At 34.8% G+C, this 23,008-nt stretch overlaps 1 protein-coding gene across 6 annotated transcripts in view; it reads left to right on the forward strand.

Annotated features, from left to right (window-relative positions):
- Positions 1-19,215, forward strand: part of RAB3IP (RAB3A interacting protein) — a 51,136-nt gene extending 31,921 nt beyond the window's left edge. For 4 of the 6 annotated variants that reach the window (XM_017673735.3, XM_017673734.3, XM_017673738.3 and 1 more), the window contains 8 exons: positions 2,066-2,161; positions 7,506-7,583; positions 8,235-8,438; positions 11,546-11,674; positions 12,893-13,005; positions 16,361-16,460; positions 16,549-16,618; positions 18,861-19,215. In XM_017673735.3, the coding sequence (XP_017529224.1) occupies positions 2,066-2,161; positions 7,506-7,583; positions 8,235-8,438; positions 11,546-11,674; positions 12,893-13,005; positions 16,361-16,460; positions 16,549-16,618; positions 18,861-18,943 (873 nt within the window). In that variant the 3' untranslated portion in view covers positions 18,944-19,215. The remainder of the gene's footprint in view (positions 1-2,065; positions 2,162-7,505; positions 7,584-8,234; positions 8,439-11,545; positions 11,675-12,892; positions 13,006-16,360; positions 16,461-16,548; positions 16,619-18,860) is intronic. The other 2 variants (XM_017673736.3, XM_037022617.2) reach the window with 2 other exon arrangements.
- The last annotated feature ends 3,793 nt before the right edge of the window (positions 19,216-23,008 follow it).

Genomic DNA, 23,008 nt, shown 5'->3' on the forward strand with positions numbered 1-23,008 from the left:
CTTTGATGAGGTGTCTGTTCAGTCTTTCGCCTATTTCTTCATCAGGTTGTTTGTTTTATTGCTGTTGAGTTTTAAGAATACTTTGTATATTTTTTATAACAATCCTTTATCAGATGTCTTACTAATATTTTCTTTCAGTCTGTGGTTTGTCTTTTCATTCTTTTGATATCTCCATCTTTTATTCATAGTTCTACAGTTAAATATATTTGTTTCTCACTCCTAGTCCTTAATGTTAAAGCTTCTTCAGTTTTTTTCTTGATTATCTGAAACAAATTTCCACTTGATCATTCAGGCAAACTCATGGAAGAGAGAGTCTTTAAAGTTTTATAGGTTTGTAACTCTTTGTCTCCAGCCTTAACACTTGAAGGACACTTTGGCTGGATATAAAATCCTCATCTCCCATTTTTTTCCCTTGAGTGTCTTAAAAATGTTACTCTGTTGCCTTTTTTTTTTTTTAGCATAAAATGCTGTTTGTGTTTAATATGAATCCCATTTTATTTTCCTTATAGGTGACTTGGCTTTTTTTATTATTATGGAAAGTTAACATATTTTTGTTTGCTTTTCATGTTTAAATGAGTTGGATTTCCCTGTACTATTGGAACGAGGTTCCTGTAAAGGAATAGGTTAAAACAGGGTAGCTTTTTCAGTTTTATGTTCAAATGCTTTCCCCTTTGTTATTGGCATATCTGTGTAGCCACAGCTGCTTCACAGAGATAAGCCTTGTTCAAGAAGGTTTTATCATGTAGCCAGTGTCTTTTCAAGCCTTAGTGGCTTAATATTATATCTAAGATTTTTTTTTCTTATATGTTTCTATGTGTTTCCTTTGGAAACTTGCCATCACCTTCTTCTTTTAATATCTGAACCTTCTCTCTCTCTCCCTTCATTATTCCTGTCCTGCAGTTTGTTTTCAGATTCCAAGAAGTTTCCATTAGAGTGGGCTCTGTCCTGGAAGGACCTTTGCTGGATGCTCTGCGGTTCCTGAGCAGCTAGAGCTTTACAGTGCTGTTTGCTATCCTAGGACTGCAAGTAGGCTTTTGCACTTCCTGCAGCTTTGAGTCTGTGAAAACCTTTCAGTTTTCTCCATTTGTTCTCAGATTTGTTCTCCCAGTTTCCACCAAGGGTAGAGTTCTCTCCTTTGGGATTTTAGTGATGATTTTTTGGGTATTGAGGCTCTAGAGGTACCCCTATAGTCCTCTTCTTTCTGCACAGCTGCTGATCTGTGGTGTTGGCAATGTAGCCACATTCTCTTACAGTCTAAAATACATGGGGATTCTCTTACCTAGTTTGTTGAAGATACAGTTTTGTGTTCTTCTGACGTCCCAGGGGGTATATTTGGTTTTCAAGAGTTGTCCTTGGAGGATTCAAAAGCTATGCTGCCACCACAATTATAACACGACCACCCATTGTTTTATTAGTGTAATTGTGCCCAATATATGTGGAGCTTGGGCTTTTTGATCCCTAAATTTGAAAGATTAATTTTTTTAAACATCTACTTGTGACCTTTTGAGGAGTCATGTATAATTGGTGTGACTTTGTCATTAACAAATTTCTTGAGTTAAAATGCACATATGCATCATTTGCCTCTAGCTAGAATATGAATGGGTGTGGTCTCGTGGAAATTTTAGACTAATGGCCATATGATACATAAAGTTATCTGTAAGTACACAGTTTTCTAAGTAAAATGAAAAAACCAACTCATTTTATTGAAATGAATATGCTTAATTGAAGAAACTCTTGCTTGATGGAAATAAATATGTTCAGAGAGAAGGGAAAAAGCATAAAGTCATTTATTGTTTATTTTCACATGTAAAATATAATCACATTCAATCTTTGAATGTTTTATGAAAGAAACATGGACATTTAATATGTGAGTTCGAATTATTTGTAATTCTGTATTTGCCTGATTATTTCCCACACAGCAAGTGCTAAATAAACATTTTCAGTGTGAACATTATAGGAGGGGGTGGTGTTAGTATTTTGTAATTTTATTAGTAAAGATTACATAGTCTGCTGAATCTAACTTAAAATTATGGAAATCCAAAATAAAATGAACAATTTCTCATAGGAACTGAAGTTAAAAGATGAAGAGTGTGAGAGGCTTTCTAAAGTACGAGATCAACTTGGACAGGAATTGGAGGAACTCACAGCTAGTCTGTTTGAGGTTGGTCTATTTACATCTTGGCCAAGAGCAATGTCTTGATTTTTATATACTGATAGAATTATTTTTTATGGAATCTTGAAAAATATATGCTTAGTTTTGTGCACATTTGTAAGTCCTGCAAGAAAAACTAAATCTTTAAGAAATGTGGAGTCTACAACTTTTAAAATGAAGTGAAAAGAAGTAACTGTGTGCTTTTAGTAACAGGTTGTTTTAAAAATGCATATTTGGAAAGAAAACAGGTAAATTTTAATTTTGATTTTGCTCAATATATAGGGGCTACTTTAGAGTAACTTTTATATGACTTCATAACAAAGGTGGCAAACCCTTGAGATGGTTTGAGGAATGTTAGAAGGCACATCTCCTTGCTAGAAGGCTCACCTCTTTGTTTCCAGCCTGACACCAGGACCCAAATTTCTACCCATCTCGAACAGTTTTCCTCAGTTGGGGTGCCATTGGCATTGACATTTAGCATCCTTGGTGCACTAGTCAGTGTTCTCCAGGGAAACAGAACCATTAAGATGTGTGTATATACAAACACACACATATATAGAAAAAGTGACTTGTACAAGGAATTGGTTCATGTGATTATGGTGGCTGGCCCAGTCTAGAGTGAGTGGGAAGGCTGGAAACCCAAGAGAGTTGGTATAGTTACTATTCAGGTCTAAAGGCCTAGAACTAGGAGAACTGATCATGCAGTTCTAGGCTTGGGACCCAGGAAGAGCAGATGTTTCAGTGCAAGTAGGAAGAATTCTTAAGCCATGGGGATCGGGCTTTGCATTCTATTCAGGCCTTCAGCTGATTGATTGGGTTATGCCCAGTCACATTGTGGAAAGCAGTCTGCTTTACTCAGTCTCAATGTTAATTCACGTTAATGGTTAATCTCATCCAGTAACACCCTCACAGAAATACCCAGAATAATGTTTGACCAAATATCTGGGCACCCACTGGCCCAATCAGATTGACACAGAAAATTAACCATCATTGGTTATCTTTGTCCCCAGAAGGACATACTACTCCTTGATCTTTTTGATGACTTACAAGTATCCCTGAGGTATGGGAAGAAGAAAGTACTTCTTTTACTAAGAACATTGCCTTTTGGGTTAAGACCTTGAGCTTTTGGAAGTTCCTTATCAAAATGGTTGATGTGTTACTGGGATGACCAATGCCATTATCACGTAGCAATAGTTCTTTTATTCTCTAAAAGTTTGTTCTTAAAACTTTGCAGTTAAAGATTTTAAAGGAAAAATTCCTTTACATTTTGTTACTTTTATTTTTGCAATATCTAATTTTAAAGGTATGCTTATTTTCTTGCATAGTTGTAATCCTAATATATTTTGTAATTTTTCTTCAAATAACCTCTTTTCTTATTACCACATAGTGTAATTATAGTCATAGTCTGTCAACTCTATTTGCTACCTTTTTTATCATTAAAGTAACATTGTAGTGGATATTTTTAGATGTATGGCCTTTCTGTGTCCCGCTGTTCCTTGCTCTCTCTTCTTTTTTGGGGTTATTTATTTTGGAAACATTTGAAAACTAATCATTATTTTTGTTAGTCATCAGAGAGGACAATGATAAACTTAAGGATGCGAAGAGTGGGAGATTAATGATATTGAACGGGCGCTATAGATGACTTGTTATGTTTTTATATGTAGAAGGGGTATACAGAAATAAGATTTTTCCATTACTGTCCATTAAGAAGAAGATTTTACGCCAATACATGGAAATAAGAAAGCAAATATGCTTCTTATGGTTTGTTTTCCTACCTGTCTGCCCTTAATTTTAGCCCTGCTTAGTTCCACTTACCTGCACTTACGTATATTTTGTAGATGAAGCAGGACGAGAGCAAACGGAAAGGGACTTTTCCCTTGCTACTGCAGGATGTGAAGTACCAGAAATGCAGTTTGTGAAAAAACGTATCTAAAAAACGTAGCTTTGGGGTCCCTCCCTAATCTCTCTCTGACCTAGCAATGGCTGATCGCCTTGACACTAGGTATACTTTCTGGGAAAGAATCTACATTGGTTCAAGATGATACCACTGTAGAAGAAAGTTATATTCAAACCATTTCATGGATTTTGAAAAAAAGTGTTAAGTTTTTCTGTGGTCTTAATTGTGTCTTCATGTTCTCAGTTTACCGTTGTCTTATGAAAAGATTCTTTTTGCTTGCTTTTTATGTATATGTGTGCATAGTTTCTCAAGAATTAAGGTTATTCTGAATAAACTCAATTTATAGTTTTGATAAACAACATATAAATTCAAATAAGGAGTTTATTAGTGTATGATGAATAATCTTGAATATAATTATGCTTTGTAGCAAGGCCGAGTCAAACAGTATCAAATATTTACAATAACTCTGAAGTTTTATATATATAAAATATAAAATATTTTGTCAGCCAGCTTTAGTAAATACATATGATATGCCTAGTTTTATCTCCACAGTGTTATGAGGCATATATGGGGCCAATTATTGTCATTTTATCTATGAAGAAAATGAGGCATAAAAAGCTAAGGAACAATGCTGGGACTCATGACCCTGATCCTTTCTTTAAGTACTATGAAAATCATAAATGGCTCTTCCGTTTGTCTTAAGCCACAGGTAATGAGCCATCACTGAGGCTTCTGTTTACTTCATCGCACATTCAGACTGTAAAGTCTGTGACACTACCTCCAGAACATAAGGCAAGTTCATCTGCCTTTCTGCTTTCATATTGCTAACACCGTCTTACAAGCCACCATCATTTCTTACATAGACCAATAGATACCAAACTTTCTGATCATGTACTCTTTCTGTAAAAGAAAAATTTGGGCATGTACCTTTCATTATGATGAAGGTATTAGTGGGAGTTCCCTATGTGCTCGACCTGTTCCAAGAGTATATATACTTACTTATAAATTATATATACTAACATATACATGATGTCTTATGTAAATCATAAAACAAAAAGGCTTTAAAAGGAGTGGGATGATAATAGAAATGCTGAAAAATTTTTTAAATACAAAAATATTTTATTTACTCTAAAATACCATGTGTGTGTTTTTATTTTTAGTGAGAAGAATATGATTGATGTTACCTTATTCTTTAAAATCTTGTTTTGACAATTTACTGTTCAGATTCTGTTTTTTAAATTAGATACATTGCTGCACATAACTCACAGATATATTGATCCAAATGGAAGAAGTACATCTTTCCCTGTATTAAGCTGTTAACTAAATTTTCAGTTCCATTGCCTGTTATGTGACAGTTCTTCCAGAAAATTCTCTAATTTATGTCTTCTAATACCAGCAAACTTTGTTTGTAAATTAACCAGAAGATGTTGAATTTAAACATTATTTCAAACAAAGAGAAAAAGGACCTTCTTCATTTGAATCACTGCTAAGCAGATAGGAATACATTCTGTTTTCAATGTTTGTAAGTGTATAGTCATAAATGTTTGTATTGATAAAAGGTCTGCAAACTACAGCCTGTAGAGCAAAAATAGTCTATCTCTACTTTTGTACAACTTTGTAGGCTAAGATTGGTTTTTACATTTTAAATGGTTGGGGGACAAAATCAAAAGAAGAATATTTATGATATATGACTAAATTTTTACTGAAATGAACACTCATTTGTATGTTGTCTGTGGCTGCCTTCACACTGCAACAGCAGAGTTGACTACTTGCAGCAGATGCTCTCTGATTTAGAAAGCCAAAACTGTTTATGCTGTGGCCCTTCAGAAAATCTGCTGACTCCTGGTTAAAAGGATACACCATTTTCAGCTTCAGAGTGAAAGTGATAGAACAATTTTCAAGCTTTTAAAAAATCTGTATTTTGATGTATCTGTCAATTTGCAAATCTTGGGCATTATCTTTTTAGATACTGCTTCTGCCTCATTCTAGCTCTTTCCTTCCCTTTTGGGACTCCAATTACATGTATGTTATTCCTTTTCACTGTATCCCTTATACACCCAAAATTCCAGGTCATTTTTCTGAGTTTACTTTCTCTCCTGGATCTTGGTCACCTAATTCTTCACTGTTTTGTTAGTTCTCTAATACCTTTAAGCACATTTTTAAAAACTTTCCCTCCTTTTCTAATTGTTCTCCATAAGAGGTATGGTCCAAATTGCATAGTTCACTCTTAAGGAAAGCAGAGACCATTTCTGAACACTTAAATCTCTCCATAGCATGAGTTTATAGTTAAAATGTCACTTATCTTGAAAGGCTAGATTGGATATATTTGCTATTTTGAAAATATCTGCTTTTCAAATAGTCTCTTGACAGCCACTTATCACAGAAAAATTCAGCAAATCTGAAATAATTGTTATTTTTAAAGGAAAAATGCTATCCTACTTATTAAATTTGACTGCTCTTGAGGACTTTGGTACAAGGTGACCAGCATGATTGTGCATGGATGATTTTCACAGTCAATCACCTCTCATTAGAAAGCCTTGATATAGTAAAGCTTCTCTTACTTAAACCAACGTCATCTGTAATTTCATGTTCATTGGCACAGAAACTGCAATTCATTATAGTACTGGAAAAGCGAATGCATGCATGGGAATGAATGCAATCTTCCTTAAAAAATGATAAGGCTTCATATTACACCTAGAATAAAATCCAGAATTCTTACTTAGATATTTTATTTATTATTAGAATGTAAATAGAATGTAAGCTACTTAAGAGCAGGGATGTTGTCTCTTTTCCCAGTATAGCACCTGGAACAGTACCTCACAGAGATGTCACAAGTAAATGTTTGATAAATATTATCTGAAAAAAGGAATTAAATATTGAGAGTTTCAAATTTGTGATACTGAAAAATTAAGACCTTATTTAGGGCAGTCTCTGATTTACCCTTTTAGATTGCTTTTCAGTGACAAAAGTGTCAATTAATATCTTTTTTTAATTGGAAGCCCTAAGGCTGCTCAGCTGTTCCTCCTATCAACTACTACTTTATTGTTGCATTAATTTTTTTTACTCGTTCCCTCTGTATATCTTTGCTGTGACTAACAATATGAATGTATACATTGTGACCAAATTACAGCAGTCTAACTGCAGAAGAGTTAGGTCTGACACGAGGGCCATATATGTTCCTTCCTCACATTCATAGTCTTCACCCAAGCATCAGTCAGAGCTATTGAACTCAACGTGGCTGCCTCAGTGGTCTTAGTTCTGGAAGAAGGTCCTTGTTCCTAATTCCCACTAGTTTGTGTATCTGATTACACCTGCTTTTTCAGTAGCTGACACTGAATGCTATTTTGAGGCTAAATTTTGGAAAAATTTGATGCAAGCATAGCCGCTTTTTGAAAGATTTTTGAAAACAAATATTGAAAAATTTGTCTCCAAAATTTGAGATTTTAATTTTTTCAGGAAGCTCATAAGATGGTGAGAGAAGCAAATGTCAAGCAGGCAACAGCAGAAAAGCAGCTGAAAGAAGCACAAGGAAAAGTAAGTTTTGCTGCTTTAATGGTGTAAAGTGAAAAGATACTGTGATTAGTATTTTCCAGATACTTAAACATTTATTGGATTCTGTTCTGATTGCAAAAGTAGTGCTTACTTTATAAGATTTGGAAACTACAAACTAGAAAGTAGCTACTGCATAGATAAATTAATAGTGAGCATTTGGTGTCCATTTATATTAAAACCAAGTATTTGAAGGCTTGTGAATCACATCTATTATTATGAATCACATTTAACTCCCATGTGAATCATATGGATTACATAATCACATTTTAAAGTTAATATTTACTTTACTGAAAAAAGCCCACCAAAATATTTTTAGATTTTACTGTTTCAGGAATGAACCACAACTAATCATAAGCTATGATATTTTGAAGATTTAAAAAATTCACATAAATTGACTCTTAGACATTTTGGTAACTTAAATTTCATTTGACATGGTCAAGAGCAGCGGAATCCACATCATATGGAAACATCCAAAAACTTGGTTTCCCTTCCCTTTTGTTACTCTATAGGGAATGCAAATTAAACTTAGATTTCATCTTTGAAAGGCAAGTGTTTCTACCAAATTGCTAGCATTTTGCAGCATCTGTCTTGAAATGTATTCAGTGTATGCATCTGTGCTGATTTCTTTTCAAGATTGATGTACTTCAGGCTGAAGTAGCTGCACTGAAGACACTGGTGTTGTCCAGCTCTCCAACATCACCTACCCAAGAGCCTCTGCCAAGTGGAAAGACACCTTTTAAAAAGGGGCATGCAAGAAATAAAAGCACAAGCAGTGCCATGAGTGGCAGTCATCAGGACCTCAGTGTGATTCAGCCAATTGTAAAAGACTGCAAAGAGGTAACTCGTGAAGGACTGTCCCCTCTGACTCTGTTGATGCTTATTAATTCTCATCACTGACGTGTCAGTTATGATTTTTGCCAGCAAAATTTTTAGTACAAACTGCAATATTAAGATGGGGGAGGCTGTATCTAGAGGTGGCTGCTTTCAGGGATTCTGCAGTTCATTCTCTCCCTGCTGACCTTGGAGTACCTGCTGGAAACTTGGTAAGTTTCTTAATCTTGGTATTTCATTTAAGGAGCAAACTGTCATGTGTTGTATCAAGGAGAGGGCTGGCTTTAATGATCTAACTAGTCGAAATTTATTGCTAGGGTGCTCCAGAAAAATGTGAATATCAGAAATGTGTGAAGATTAAAGAACAGTGCACTGCATTGAGTTAATTCTGGGAGAAGTAACATTTTATATTAGTAAGGGAGTCCTAGGGTTAATTTAGATAATTAAGTAACAGAAAATAGAGCTAGTAGTAGCCTTACTATTTTAATTATTTCTTTATTTTCTTTATTTTTTTTATTAAGGTATCATTGATATACACTCTTATGAAGGTTTTACATTAAAAACATTGTGGTTACTACATTCACCCATATTATCAAGTCTCCCCGATACCCCATTGCAGTCACTGTCCATCAGTGTAGTAAGATGCCACAGAGTCACTACTTATCTTCTCTGTGCTACACTGTCTTCCCCGTGACCCCCCACACCATGTGTACTAATCATAATACCCCTTAATCCCCTTCACTCTCCCTCACCACCCACCCTCCCCCACCCCTCCCCTTTGGTAACCACTAGTCCCTTCTTGGAGTCTGTGAGTCTGCTGCTGTTTTGTTCCTTCAGCTTTGGTAGCCTTATTATTTTTAAAAGATCTGTCATATAGATTACGTGGAGATATTTTGAGCTTTTTGAGTAAAAAATTACATGAAATATTATGTAAAATACTTTTTTATATATTACATTTAATGCAAAAGCATTTCCAACGGGATTGACCAATCTCATGGAGCAGCCTTCCCCCATTTTTTCTTAAAAGCTGTATTGTAACATTTTTTAATTCAAGTTCATCATTAATCTTTAAGAAGCTGTGTGTGCTTGTTCACTTAAGTTTTTGCATGGAAGCCAGGAGCTTATTAAACTGAATAACCAAGGTTGTTACTTTAATTAAATTGCATTTTGTTTGGTTACTATAAAAAAGATGCTAGTGAGAGAGAAGTTCAATACTTGGTCAAATCTGAATGTGACAAATCTAAAATTCACACTGGTTTTGTTAAGTATTTAAGAAACTTTTTAAAGCCATAACTTTAATTCTAATTTCTTTGAATATAGTAGATAGCATTTTTAATTGCTTGGTACAACTTGTATTTTTGCTTCAGTTTCTCAGTGTGTAATTACATACCTTTTTTTCCGTGGTGTGTATGTTAATAAAATTTAAATGTTTTCTCAAGGAGCATTATAAAGTTTTGTTTTTAGTTGATAAAAATGCCTAATAAATATGAATAGGCATTACATAATTTCACAGTAATAACTTTTGCTCCCTATATATAGCCTGTATTCTAACATTTTATGAAAAAAATTGTCAAAAACTTTTATTAGACAAAGGAAACACATGAATTTGACCAGTGTAAATCTTAGAAAAGATGATGTAACACTTGGGAAGATATTGAAACATGTCTGTGCTTCTGTAGGAAATGTGATAGGGGCATTGTCATGGCATTTGCAACCTGTGTTCTGAAAGCATCTGTAACACACCTGTGTGCATGCACAAGGCTTTGTGATCAAGTCATGTAGATGTGAATTTGAACTTTTACTGGTTTCTTGTTCTGTAACATTGGGCAACTTATTTTATGAGCCTTAGTTTCTTTATCTATAAAATGGAGGTCCTAACTATCTTGCATGGCTGTGAGGATTAAATGTTTTTGAAGTACTTTCCATAGTTCCCGGGCACAGAGTCAGCTCTTAATAGTTTAAATTATTGCCTTTCAACTAGAAATTTGCCTTAGAAACCACTTAGTACTTTGGCATTTATGTCCATTAAAGGGTAAACTTTACAAAGAAAATGAATTTGAAAAATGTAAATATTACTTATCTGCTAATTTTTAAAATTCTTTTGCCTTTAACTTTGATTCAAAGAATTTGTGGATTGGGATTAAAAAAAATCCACACTGAGATTGCCATTATATACTGTAAAAGAAAATCTGTAGGAAAGGTTGAATACACTCAGCCTTTTGTTACTTTCATGAGGACTGATTAAGTTGTCCTAGAGGCCGCAGCTATAGTCAGTGTGTCACCTGTAGTGTATCCAGTGCTTCTGGACAAGAGATGCTTAGAGCTGCAGGGGGATGAGGACACTGGTGTGTCTGGGTGACTGGGAGTAGGTGCAGTTTTGTGTGTCCATGGGTAGTGTTGAGCTGGACTGAGGGAATCTGTAGGGAAGAATAAGTAGAGAAAATTTATTGAAGGGAAGAAGGAAAAAGAGGATCAACTGAAAGAGTGAATAGAAATTCAGGCGCCAGCTTGGATTATTGTTGGTAATTCAGGTAGTACTTACTGGACGTTGATATGCCAAAACGTATCTAAATAAATGTTCTATTTGAAGATAGTTTAGAAGGCTATGCATGTGCTTCTTTTAGTCTTGCTGTTTATACAGTAAGCATTTCGGAAATTCTTTTGGAAATGACTTCAGGTAATAGCAGAACAATTAGCGTCATTTTTGACTGAAATTAGGTCTCAGTTTAGTCAGTAATGTTTTACTAATTAACTAGGCTCCAAATTACTTTTTGATTATTTTCAGAAAAGACTTGTCATCATTTTTTAAAAATTCAGATCAGTGTGCACATGGGTCTTGAAGAGGAGTCCTGACATTATTTTTGTGGGGTGGGAGTGGGGGCTGGGGGGATAATGGAGACGTCATTGACACTCTAGTGGATGCATTAAAAATAAACATTTAATCATTTGCGAGCTTGGAGTTTTTAAAAAGAAAGTTGCTACCATTTGTTATAACTAGTTAAGAATGTTTCAGTTCATTTTCAGTGATGTTTGAACTAGGTTTTGGTTTTATGAAGTGATTTTGTGTTTGTACTTCTAAAAAGGTTACTTTGTGTTTTCTTTCGGTTTGTCAGGCTGACTTATCTCTGTATAATGAATTCAGATCTTGGAAGGATGAGCCCACAATGGACAGAACATGTCCTTTCTTAGACAAAATCTATCAGGAAGATATCTTCCCATGTTTAACATTCTCCAAGAGTGAGGTAATTCTTTAATTTTAATAGGAATATATTAGAGTCGTTCTAATACCTTTTAGTAAATCATGTTACATATTTTGATATTTCTTACATAAATAAGTTATAAAATGTCATGTTTTCCCATTTTCTCCATTCTGTATTAGGATCATAATAAGTTTTGGCATGCAGTTACGCTACACCTTTCCTTATTTGAGCAGAGGATCATTCACACTGGAGTGTGGATTGCATGGGAATGAAGTATTAAATATGTATCGGGGGTAGAGCTTATTTCCTGATTCCTGGTCAAGGTTCACTGTAAGGAAAGTTGTGCACATGCCAAGGTGCTGATTAGGTTTATCTGTATATGATTTAAAAAATCATAGGTAGTTTCTTCATCTTTAAAACAGGAAAAAGTTCCTCCCTTCCCTATATCACAAGGTTGTTAAAAGGATAAATGAAGATAATGAATTACATACAAAAACTTTTTATATATATTGTTTTTACATAGAAGTTTGTCTACAAGTGTCCTGTCAATCAGTGTTCAAGAAATTTAATGCTAAGAGTCTTAATATATTAAGTCTTCAGAGGTTTTAATTATAACATTACTTATAAGGAGAAGTTAAGATGAACAGTAAAACACTTGATGTGTAGCTGTATTATGCACTGTGGCTCTGTCCCTGGCTTTAGGTGGCCATTCTGTATCAGTAATCTTGCCAGACTGAAGAAGTTTGATGGTTTTGTCTATTGTTTATCAATTGCTCCCATCTCCATCTGGGCATTTAATACTTGATAATTCAGCTAATCATTTTGTAGATTCACTCTAGTGCACATAAATAGAAGTTCAGAAAATATATGACTATAATTAGTATATATTGCTATGTTATGATGACCAGTATTTTAAAATAAGCATATATTTAGCAAAATAAAATATTAGGATATTCATTTTGAAGTGGCATTAACAGAGGATATTAATTGTGGGTAAGAGGTGGACAGAAGCTGGAATTAATGTCTTTAATTGTCTTCTAGATAATGAGAAAAAATTTTGGCTATAACTGAACTGTCTTTCATAACATTGTTTGAATTATAAAAGAATTCAAGCCAAGATTATATAATTTCTTTTTCATTGGCTAAGGCCAAGCTAGTGGAACTTGGGAAAAGAATAGTTTGAAAAATCACTTTACTGTAGAATAGAGGTTTAATACTTCTCTGCTAGTACTCCATCTAATGTTTTTCATTTTTTTCAAGTTGGCTTCAGCTGTTCTGGAGGCTGTGGAAAACAACACCTTAAGCATTGAACCAGTGGGATTACAGCCTATTCGATTTGTGAAAGCTTCTGCCGTTGAGTGTGGGGGACCAAAGTATGTTTTCAACCATGTCTTGTGGAATATAGTTTTAAAAATGTTATGTGTTGTAGTTACTTAGTTTTTTAAATTTTTTAATGTGGTTGTATTTCTCGTCAGTTTTCTGCTTAAGAGTCTGCATCCCCAGTGTGGGATACAGCATTTCAAAGTCAACATCAAAGGAGAGCACTTTTAATCATAAAAATATACATACATGGAAGACCAGGTATTGGAAACTTTTTCTGATCACATTGTGACCCATTAATTGATCATGAAATTGGTTTAGTGAAATTCGTAAGCAGAGTTTCTGTTTGTTAGGCATATATGTATAGCTGTGTGTACTGGGTTTCGGTATTAAATATTTCTTCCTGAGAGTTGCCATCAAAAATAGTTTGGCAAGACAGTGAATTAGACCAAGTCTGTTCAAGCATGAAAACAGGGTACTGGAAGACTTGAATATTCCTCCCCTTTCAACTGGTGTAAAGGATTGTCACTTTGGCAAATAGTTCTGTCTTCCATTTATGAAAGATATTTGGTAATTATAAGCTTTCAGAGGTAAGATTGCCACATTTCATAGTAGAGCAGGCTATTCTATCCAGTCTTATAAGGAGGAAAGACTGAAACCATTAGTACCTAAAAATCTTTAGCACAGCTATTTAAAAAGTAACTTGGAAAGATTTTGAGGAAGCTGCTTAGTTCGTGGTTAAGAACGAGATCAATATGGGGACCAGAGAGCCCAAGAGAGCCCATAGAAAGCAGTAGTCAGCTTCTGTCACACTCGTTTTAAAGGCAGAAGAAGAAAAGGCTGGTTGTGATCTATGTAACAGGCCTGTGTTAAAGCCTGTTTGAGGAGTTGTGTGGTCCTCTGTTCCCTGTTGTGCACGTTACGTTCTGAGCAGGATCACACAGTGGTAGTATTCGGGTAACTGTTTGTGGAGGGTGCCTACTCACATATTTGCTCTCTAAGCCACACGCCTGCCTAGAGTTGTGTCCTGCTTTACACTCCCTCATGCCACACCCATAGCACAGGGGTCTCTGACTTTGGGGGAAGGGATTTACATTCCTAAATTCTCCTTCAACAAATGCCTGAGTGGTTTTATCCTGATCATTCATCACAGCAGTTTTAAGGTCTTATACCTTATTTTTTCGAAAATAGCATGTATCAGTTTTTATTGTAGAATTTTAAATTTGTGCTTGCATATTACTTTACACATGTTGTACATGTGCAAATATCAAATGCTGGAAATGAAGATACCAGTTAAAGTGGATTTATAGTACTTTAGTAAAGTAACTGTATAGAGGGACCATTTACATAGTTTAAGGATATTGTGCTTGTGGAAATGGGGTCAGATGCTAAGGTGTTTGTGTGCAAGTGGTAAAACCGTAAGGAAGATACTGTCCTCTTTTATGAAATATAAAGTATGGCCCCAGGCAGGGCATCCTAGGTAATCACTAAACGAACGGCACAGTACTATGGGAATTTTGAGGAAAGTAAGATCAGTTCAGTGGTGGTGATTCATCTATTCTTGGAGGGAGAGAGATTTGATCTGGGTTTTAGAAGAAGGAGTGGAATTTGAATAAAGAACAGTATGTATGATTCAAGGCTTAGAAACAAGAAAACAGTATGTTGAGAGGATAATGAGCATATGGAGAGGTAAGATGTGACAAGTCTTAGGAAGAAAAATTACATTCAGGTGAGAGAATGGGAACAGAAAAGAGCCGAAGGTGATTGGAAGAATGATGTGACATCTGGGAATTCAGGGAAAGGCTCTGGTTTTGGGAAGAAGATGGTAGGTTTAGATTTAGACATGTTGACATCGCCAAGTGAAAATGGAAGCAAGGATTTGAGATCTTGGGACTAGGGCTGTTAAGAGAGATTGAGGTAGTGTAGCACATTAATAAAAGATTGGTCTTAGAGGTCAGAAGGTCTGGTACTGAATCCTAACTCAAATAAAAGTATATTAGTTGTGACAGCTCACAGATGGCTTTAGAAATGAGATAACTGAAGAAACACTTTTTTATTAATTTAAAGGTTGGTACAAGATCTGGCAGAGCCCTTTCAAAATTAGATAAAATAGTAAACAAACAGGTTTATGTCTGTTTCTGGGTAGAATAGTGTATGAATTGATTTTTATCAATTGGCAGTACTTTTTCTTCCTGTGTAAATTCGACTTTTGGAAGTTCCAAGGTCTTCCAACACTTGTGCCTTAAATTTCTTGATTTTTTATCCTCCCCAAGCTAGTTGTTTAGTGTTTAAAAAATATTGTTATAGGTCATTAAAGAACTTTGCTAATGAACAATGAGATAAAATTTCTTTGAAAAGATAAAAATTCTTTTGTGACTGAAATGGCCACCTCCAAAACTATCCTACTTTAAGTACACATTCTTCATGTGTTTAACTTGGAGTCATATTTGTATCCTATTTCTTGTAAGTATAGTTGAAATTTAATGCTCGTGTAATATGTTTTTTTTGTAATTTATAGTATCATACAAAATGCTGTTGGCCACTATTAGAGCAGCACTGACTGCGCGGACAGGAGTGGCAGTTGTATTCAGCCAAGTCCCTAACTTCGCAGGGTGGCAGCTGGGCTGCAGCAGGTCCAGCCTGACAGACAAGCCAGGTTCATCCTATTAAGCAGTTGAGAGACACGTAGCCAGCCCATCCCTTAACCAGCAGTCACCGAGTATCTGCTGTATGACAGGCACAAGCATGGTGCCAGGCATTTGAAGATGAATAAGGTCCCTGCCCTAAGGAGGCTTATGGCCTGTTTCCAAACAGAAAGCCCTCATACCGAATTTTAGATTTTATAGTGTGCAAATGAAAAGGAAGGTATGTCTAAATTAGCATACCCTTTATGTAATTGTTAAGGGTCCTAGTTTTGTTAAGGGGGCTTATTCATTTATATTTCTTAGGCCTACTACCATGCATGTAAGCCAACACAACACACCAGGAAGTGCCCCATTGGAAGCTGCAGTCCTGCAAGCTGTCAGTAATATGTTTTTAGACTTGAATCATCATCATTAAATTTTTTTGGGGGTGAGAAAGAAGTTGAAGTCCTTCTGGAAAGCTGAGAGCTGCCCTGCAGCTGATTATTCAGGTGTAAATTTGCTCCAAAATAGGAACATCTGTTTGGAACATTTAGTTTCTGTTTCTAGAACCATGGCTAATGTTAGGTTATCAAACTTAAGCTAGTATGTAAGCTCCTAGATGGCAGGGACTTTGTCTTCCCATTACTGTAGCCCAGCGTCTGGGACAGTGCCTGGTACCTAGCAGGCTCTCAAATACTTGTCCTCATGAGTATAAAACTTGTACAGAAGTTAGAGGCAACTGCTTTTAATTTAAAAAAACTAAAGCTTAACCATTATTTTACAGAAAATGCGCTCTCACTGGCCAGAGTAAGTCCTGTAAACACAGAATTAAATTAGGGGACTCAAGCAACTATTATTATATTTCTCCTTTTTGCAGATACAGGGTAAGTAACTTGGTCATGAATTTCCACAGAGCTCAGTTTAATAGGAGACATTTAACTACTCATGACATTTTTTTTCCTTTTGGCCTAGATCACTTCTGTGTGTAACTTTTTTACATACATTCGGTACATTCAGCAGGGACTTGTGAAACAGCAGGATGGTGAGTGTTCTTAATGTATTATAAAATAGTTATGTAGAAGTTCAGTAGAAAGTATAGAACACAGTAGTAATGCTCAAATAGACTTTATTATTATATTGGATCTCTTTTAATAGTTCTAGTAAAATGTGGAGAATTTGGGAACAAATGTCTCTTTTAAAGCATTGTGTTTAATCCTTATGTTTGCCGTATTTTACTCTAATTTTGAGTTTTCAACGGGATCAGTTTTAACTCTTAAGGGGTATCTGGTAAACCAGATGGTAAATATGAAGGGAGTAGCCAGATTCATCTTAATCAATGGAAACCATGGGGAGCTAACAATGTTTCTTTCTGTATTTTGTACTTTCACATGTGAATTAATAATGAGGATAATTCTAAATGGAATAAAGATTATGATATTCTAAATCAGTAGAAACATGCAGGTTATATATCCAGGAAAGCCAACCTCATGCAAGTATTTTAGTATTTGTATTATAGTCTTTTATGGTTACCTACGGTTTTATAGCAAATGTTGTAAATACCAGACATAAAACCCAGTCTGACCTGATGGCTCTGAAGCAATGTTTCTTGAGTACCCATGATTGTTTTAAAACAGAAATAGCAGATATTGGGCTAGGTGTAAGTCTATGCCCGTTTTGTATTTGAAATTGTGGGAAATTTTCCTGTTTGTTTCTTTTAGGCACTCAAAATATTCTCATACTTGAAAACTAACAGAAGTCCAGTATCTTTCAGTCATGTAAACCAGTGAATCTTAAGTCTATGGAAAAATCAGTCATGCTGATGGAAACTTAGTTTAGCATTTCTCAAGCTCTGCTATATTGAAAAGTCGTATTTATTTAGAATCCCATATGATTATATTTTAATGGCTAAAAGAATTGGGGGTAAAACCCCCCCTCTAATTAATGTTGAATTTTGAAAGGCTGTGTAGTATACAAGCAGTCTTTCTTTTTTCTTTTTCCTGCATTTATCATCTGTAGATGTGCACTCAGATTAGGTTTCATCCTGGACTGTACAATACTTTTTATGACTTTAGTAAAATTGAAACCTTTTGAATACCTATTCGTGGATGATAGGATTTGACTGGAGAACAGATGGTTTGTATTAAATTTTCAGGTGTATTTTTTTCTCCTGGTTAAAATAAGTTTTTGTAGTGAAGACTGAAAGGTAATTTACTCTGTGGAAATGGAAAAAAACTATCATGATGATAGTAGGGGTGATGGTGATAAAAGTGGAATCTTCTCTGGTTTCTATCACTGTTCCACTTAACAGTACTTTGTACACATCATATACTGTGTGGGTTTGTAGTAAATACATACTATTACTTTTAAAATCTGTTTATTATCTGTGCCTTGTGCCAAAAAGGATTTAGGGCAGTTAGATCTAAAGCAGAGTTCTCAGCCTTAGTACCATTACTGTTCTGAACTGGGTAATTCTTTGTGGAGGGGACTACCTTGTGCGTTGTAAGGTGTCTGGTGGCATCCCTGGACTTCACTCAGAAGATGGCAGTGATGAAAAAATAATGTATCCAGACATTGCCAAATGTACCTTTGCAACAAAATCTCCACTGATTGAGGACCACTGATCTGTATCTAATCTGTTCATATGTCAGAGGAAGACCTTTTTGTCTGAAATATAGAGCCAGCTGGTTCCCACTTGAAAGGGGGCTTGGAAAAGTAGAGATAACTTAAATTTACAGATCATCTTCTAAATTTATTTTTTATTTCTAATTTGAGTCATACACAAGGCCTTTCCCTGTTATTACTCACAAAGAATGTTACTGAGTTCTCTGGAGTGTCTCTCATTTTCCTTTTTTTCTTGTTTACTCTCTGGTAGTGTTAATAAACAGTGAAATGGCCAAGATGCAGCAAACTAGAGCAAGAAGATCCATTAGGTTAGATAGTAATTCTTGAATAATTGAGCACTGAGTGTAATTACCTATGAAGAGGGCATTTGGGGACAGTTTGAGCTAAAGTGATAGTTGACGTATCTAACAAATAATGTGGCAAAACTGGGGAATATTGCTTTTTTACTGATAAAAACAGCACTTTTTTGATGTTCACAATTATTGATGCTCACAAATACAGGAAAAAGTTTGTGTGAAATAGCAAAAAAATGGTTGAAGCATTAGGTACATCATTAGGAAATACCCTATTGGCATTTCAGCTAATCTTAAATTTTTGGTGAAACTGATAGAAATAATTAAGGTGGTATTTCATGAATTTATCTCTCCTTTCTGTTTGTATAGTTGATCAGATGTTTTGGGAAGTTATGCAGTTGAGAAAAGAGATGTCATTGGCAAAGCTGGGATATTTCAAAGAGGAACTCTAATGCTCTACCTGGGACCATGCATGAACCTCCCTGAATACCTGGAAAATGGCTGAATATTTTTATGGTTACTTGATATTTATCTCCAAGGAGTGGGCCCAAGACTTTTTCCCTCATTTGCAAATTACACTAAAAAGTACTGTGTTTTCTTTTAAATCGACTTATGCTGTGTGTGCATATTCTTTAGTTGTACACACTGAAGAATTACAGGTGTACTAGTGATTGTAATTTATAGTTGCAAAAAAAAAAGCTAAATAAAGAAATGTTAGATTGAATGTGTTTTTGCTTTCTCTTCTAGCGCTGACATGGCATATAAGGTAAGGTGAATGTACTGAACTGTAGTTTCCAAACTGCATAGCAGCCCATGAAAAGCAAAGAAGAAGGCTGAGTGGACGGGCTCAACTTCTGTCCCTCCACCAGAGTGGTTCTAATTGTGTCTGTTTTATATGTATGGAGCTTCAAAAACGCTTTTTTTTGAATTTTATTTAATGGATTTTATTTAATGAAAGCAAAAAGAAGAAATGAGAAACCACTTTAATCTCTTTATCTGAAGAAAGCTATTGTTAGTATTTTTGAAAAGTAGCCTTTTTGCTTTCATGTATTTTCTCCCTAAAGTGAATGTTTCTGAAACAAAGAGTAGACTTTCTTACCATTTTTTTGACCTGAATTTTTTTCTACATATCTTAATCACTCTAAGGTTTTGACTATAGAATGTAACATAATTTAACTAATTATGTTTGGAGATTAGGTTGTTTTAAATTGTCTTCATATCATGAACCTGCAATGAGTTATTCTTCTTTGCATACTTCCTTGAATATTGTTATTTCCTTCATGTAGATGCCCAGAAGTAAAATTGTTAAAGCAGAGTATATGTGCATTTAAAAATATTTGATCTGCATTGCCAGGTTGCCCTCTAAAAAGTTGAGCCAGTTCATTTCACGGCAGCAGTGTACAAGGGAGCTGGTTTTCTGAAGATGGCATTGTTTTCTATCCTGTCTCAAAAATTTGGTCAGGTGCCTGTAGAAGACTCAGTCACTAGGATGGATGGGAGTCTACAGACAAAAGGACATTGGAGAATGGTGTATAGCATAATATAAACCATCATTACAATGCCCAGCTCAAGAATCTGAAGTTGAATGTAAAAAGAACTTTGAAACTAGAAATTTATGTCCTGACAAATAGTTACTCTAATGTGAGGGAAAAATAAAAATGTTCTCAGGTTTTTGTATGCTTCCACAGATTGACCACACAAATAGACAAATTTAAAACACTTTTTGAGAAAATACTTATTAAAAGAGAAAGAAATCCAGAAGATGCTATGAGAGATTTAGGAAGAATAGTGATCATATGCTTTGGGAAAGTTTGTTGATGACTTAAAAAAAAGAAAAAGAACAGAAAGAATATCCATCACAATCTGAAAGTAAAATTCTTTACAATTTCAATGGAATGGAAGAAGATCAGAAAGTATAAGGATGTATTAAAGTTCTTGTATTGTTAGATGGAAGAGATATCAAAAGTAAAAGAGGAAAAAGCTCAAGTAGAGAAACAAATTGATATAGAAACAAAATAATAAGATAGTGGCCAATTAAAAGAATCATATACCACAATCAAGTAGGATTTACTCCAGGGATGCAAAGATGCTTCATCATCTGTAAATGAATCATGATATACCACATTAACAAAACAATATCATATGATCATCTTAATAAATGCAGGAAGAGCATTTGAAAATTCAATGTCCATTTATGTTAAAAAACTCTCAACATAGTAGGTATAGAAGGAACATACCTCATCATAATAAAGGCTGCATGTGACAAACCACAGCTAACATCATACTGAATGGTAAAAGCTGAAACTTTTTCTCTAAGATCAGGAACAAAACAAGGATACCCACTGTCACTACTTTTTTCCAACCTATTCCAACCAATATTGGAAGTTCTAGCTACAGCAGTTAGGCAAGAAAAATAAATAAAAGGCATCCAAACTGGTAAGAAGTTAAGTTGTCACTATTTGCAGATACTGTATATTGAAAACACTAAAGACTCCACCAGAAAACTATTAGAATTAACAAATTCAGTAAAGTTCCAGGATACAAAATCAATATAGAAAAACCTGTTGCATTTCTGTGTACTGATAATGAACTAGCAGAAAGAGAAATTAAGAAAACAATCCCTTTTACAATTGTATCAAAAAGAACAAAATACCTAGGGATAAATGTTAACTGAGGAGGTGAAAGACCTGTACTCTGAAAACTATAAGACATTGATGAAAGTAGCTGAAGAAGACAAATAAATGGAAAGACACACCATGCTCATGGATTGGAAGAATTAATATTGTTAAAATGTCCATAGAACCCAAAGCAACCTACAGATTAAGTAAAATTCCCATCAAAGTACCAATGGCATTTTTCACAGTACTAGAACAAAGAATTCTAAAATTGTATGGAACCCTAAAAGACCCCAATAGCCAAAGCAATCTTGAGAAAGAACAGAGTTGGAGTTACCATGCTCCCTGATGTGAAACCACTACAGAGCATACTAATCAAAACAGAATAGTACTGGCATGAAAACAGACACATAAATCAATTGCATAGAACCGAGATCCCAGAAATAAATTCACACATATATGCTCAATTTATGACAAAGGAGGCAAGAATATACAATGAAGAAAAGACAAGTTTCTTTAATAAATGGTGTTAGGAAAAGTGGACAGCTACATGTAAAAGAATGAAACTGGACCAGTTTATTACACGGTCTTGGCATTATTTGTTTGGACCACTCTCCTCAGGCAAAAGTAACAAAAGTAAAAGAAACAAATGGAATTAAGTCCAACTAAAAAACTTTTGCACTATGAAGCAAACTATCAACAAAACAAAAAGTCAAACTTCTAAATAGGAGAAGATATTTATAAATCAGATATTTGATAAGAGGTTAACATCCAAAATATGTAAAGAACTTATACAACTTAATATCAAAAAACAACCCAATTAAAAATGGCAGAGGACTTGAATAGACATTTTCCCAAAGAAGATGTACAGATGGCCAATAAGCACATGAAAAGATGCTCAACATCAGTAATCATCAGGGAAATGCAAATAAAAAACCACAATAAGGGATCACCTCACACCTGTCTGATTGGGCTACTATCAAAAAGCCAAGAAGTAACAAGTGGTGGCGAGGATGTGGAGAAATGGGAACACTCTTACACTGTTGCTGAGAATAGAAATTGTTACAGCCACTGTAGAAAGCAGTATGGAGGCTTCTTTAAAAAAAAAAAAAAAGCTATCGTATTATTATCTAGCAATTCCACTTCGGGTATATTTATCAGAAGAAAACTGTCAATTTGAAGAGAGATGCTTCCTTATGTTTATTGTAGCATTATTTACAATGGCCAAAGTATGGAAGCAATCAAGTTGTCCATTGATAGATGAATGGATAAAGGTGTGTGTGTGTGTATGTGTGTGTGTATATACACATACACACACACACATATATATATGTACACATACACACACACACACACACACATTAAAGACACCAATATTTGTGTGTATAAACAGTGGTTGTTAGCCATAAAAAAGACTGAAGTTTTGCCATTTATGACAAGATGTATGGACCTAGAGGGTTGTTATCCTAAGTGTCAGAGACAAATACCATATGATTTCATTTACATATTTAGAAGCTAAAAAAATGAACAAATGAAACAGAAACAGACTCAGATACAGGAAACAAACTTATTTACTAGAGAGGAGAGGGGCAAGGGGGCAGGCGAAATAGTTGAAGGGGCTTAAGAGGTACAAACTTCCAGTTATAAGTAAGTCATGGGGATGTAATGTACAACATAGGGAATATAGTAAATAATGTAATAATTTTGGTGACAGGCGGTAACTAGACTATGGGGATCATTTTGTAATGTATAAAAATACTGAAATCACTATGATATATACCTGAAACCAATAGGATATTGTATGTTATACTTCAATTTAAAAAAATAGCAGTGAATGGCTAAAAAGAAAAAAAATTAATGAAACCATAAGTATAGTTTTATATTCTTATGTTACATAATGAG

Source organism: Manis javanica, chromosome 10, assembly GCF_040802235.1.
Source record: "Manis javanica isolate MJ-LG chromosome 10, MJ_LKY, whole genome shotgun sequence".
Lineage (NCBI taxonomy): Eukaryota > Metazoa > Chordata > Mammalia > Pholidota > Manidae > Manis > Manis javanica.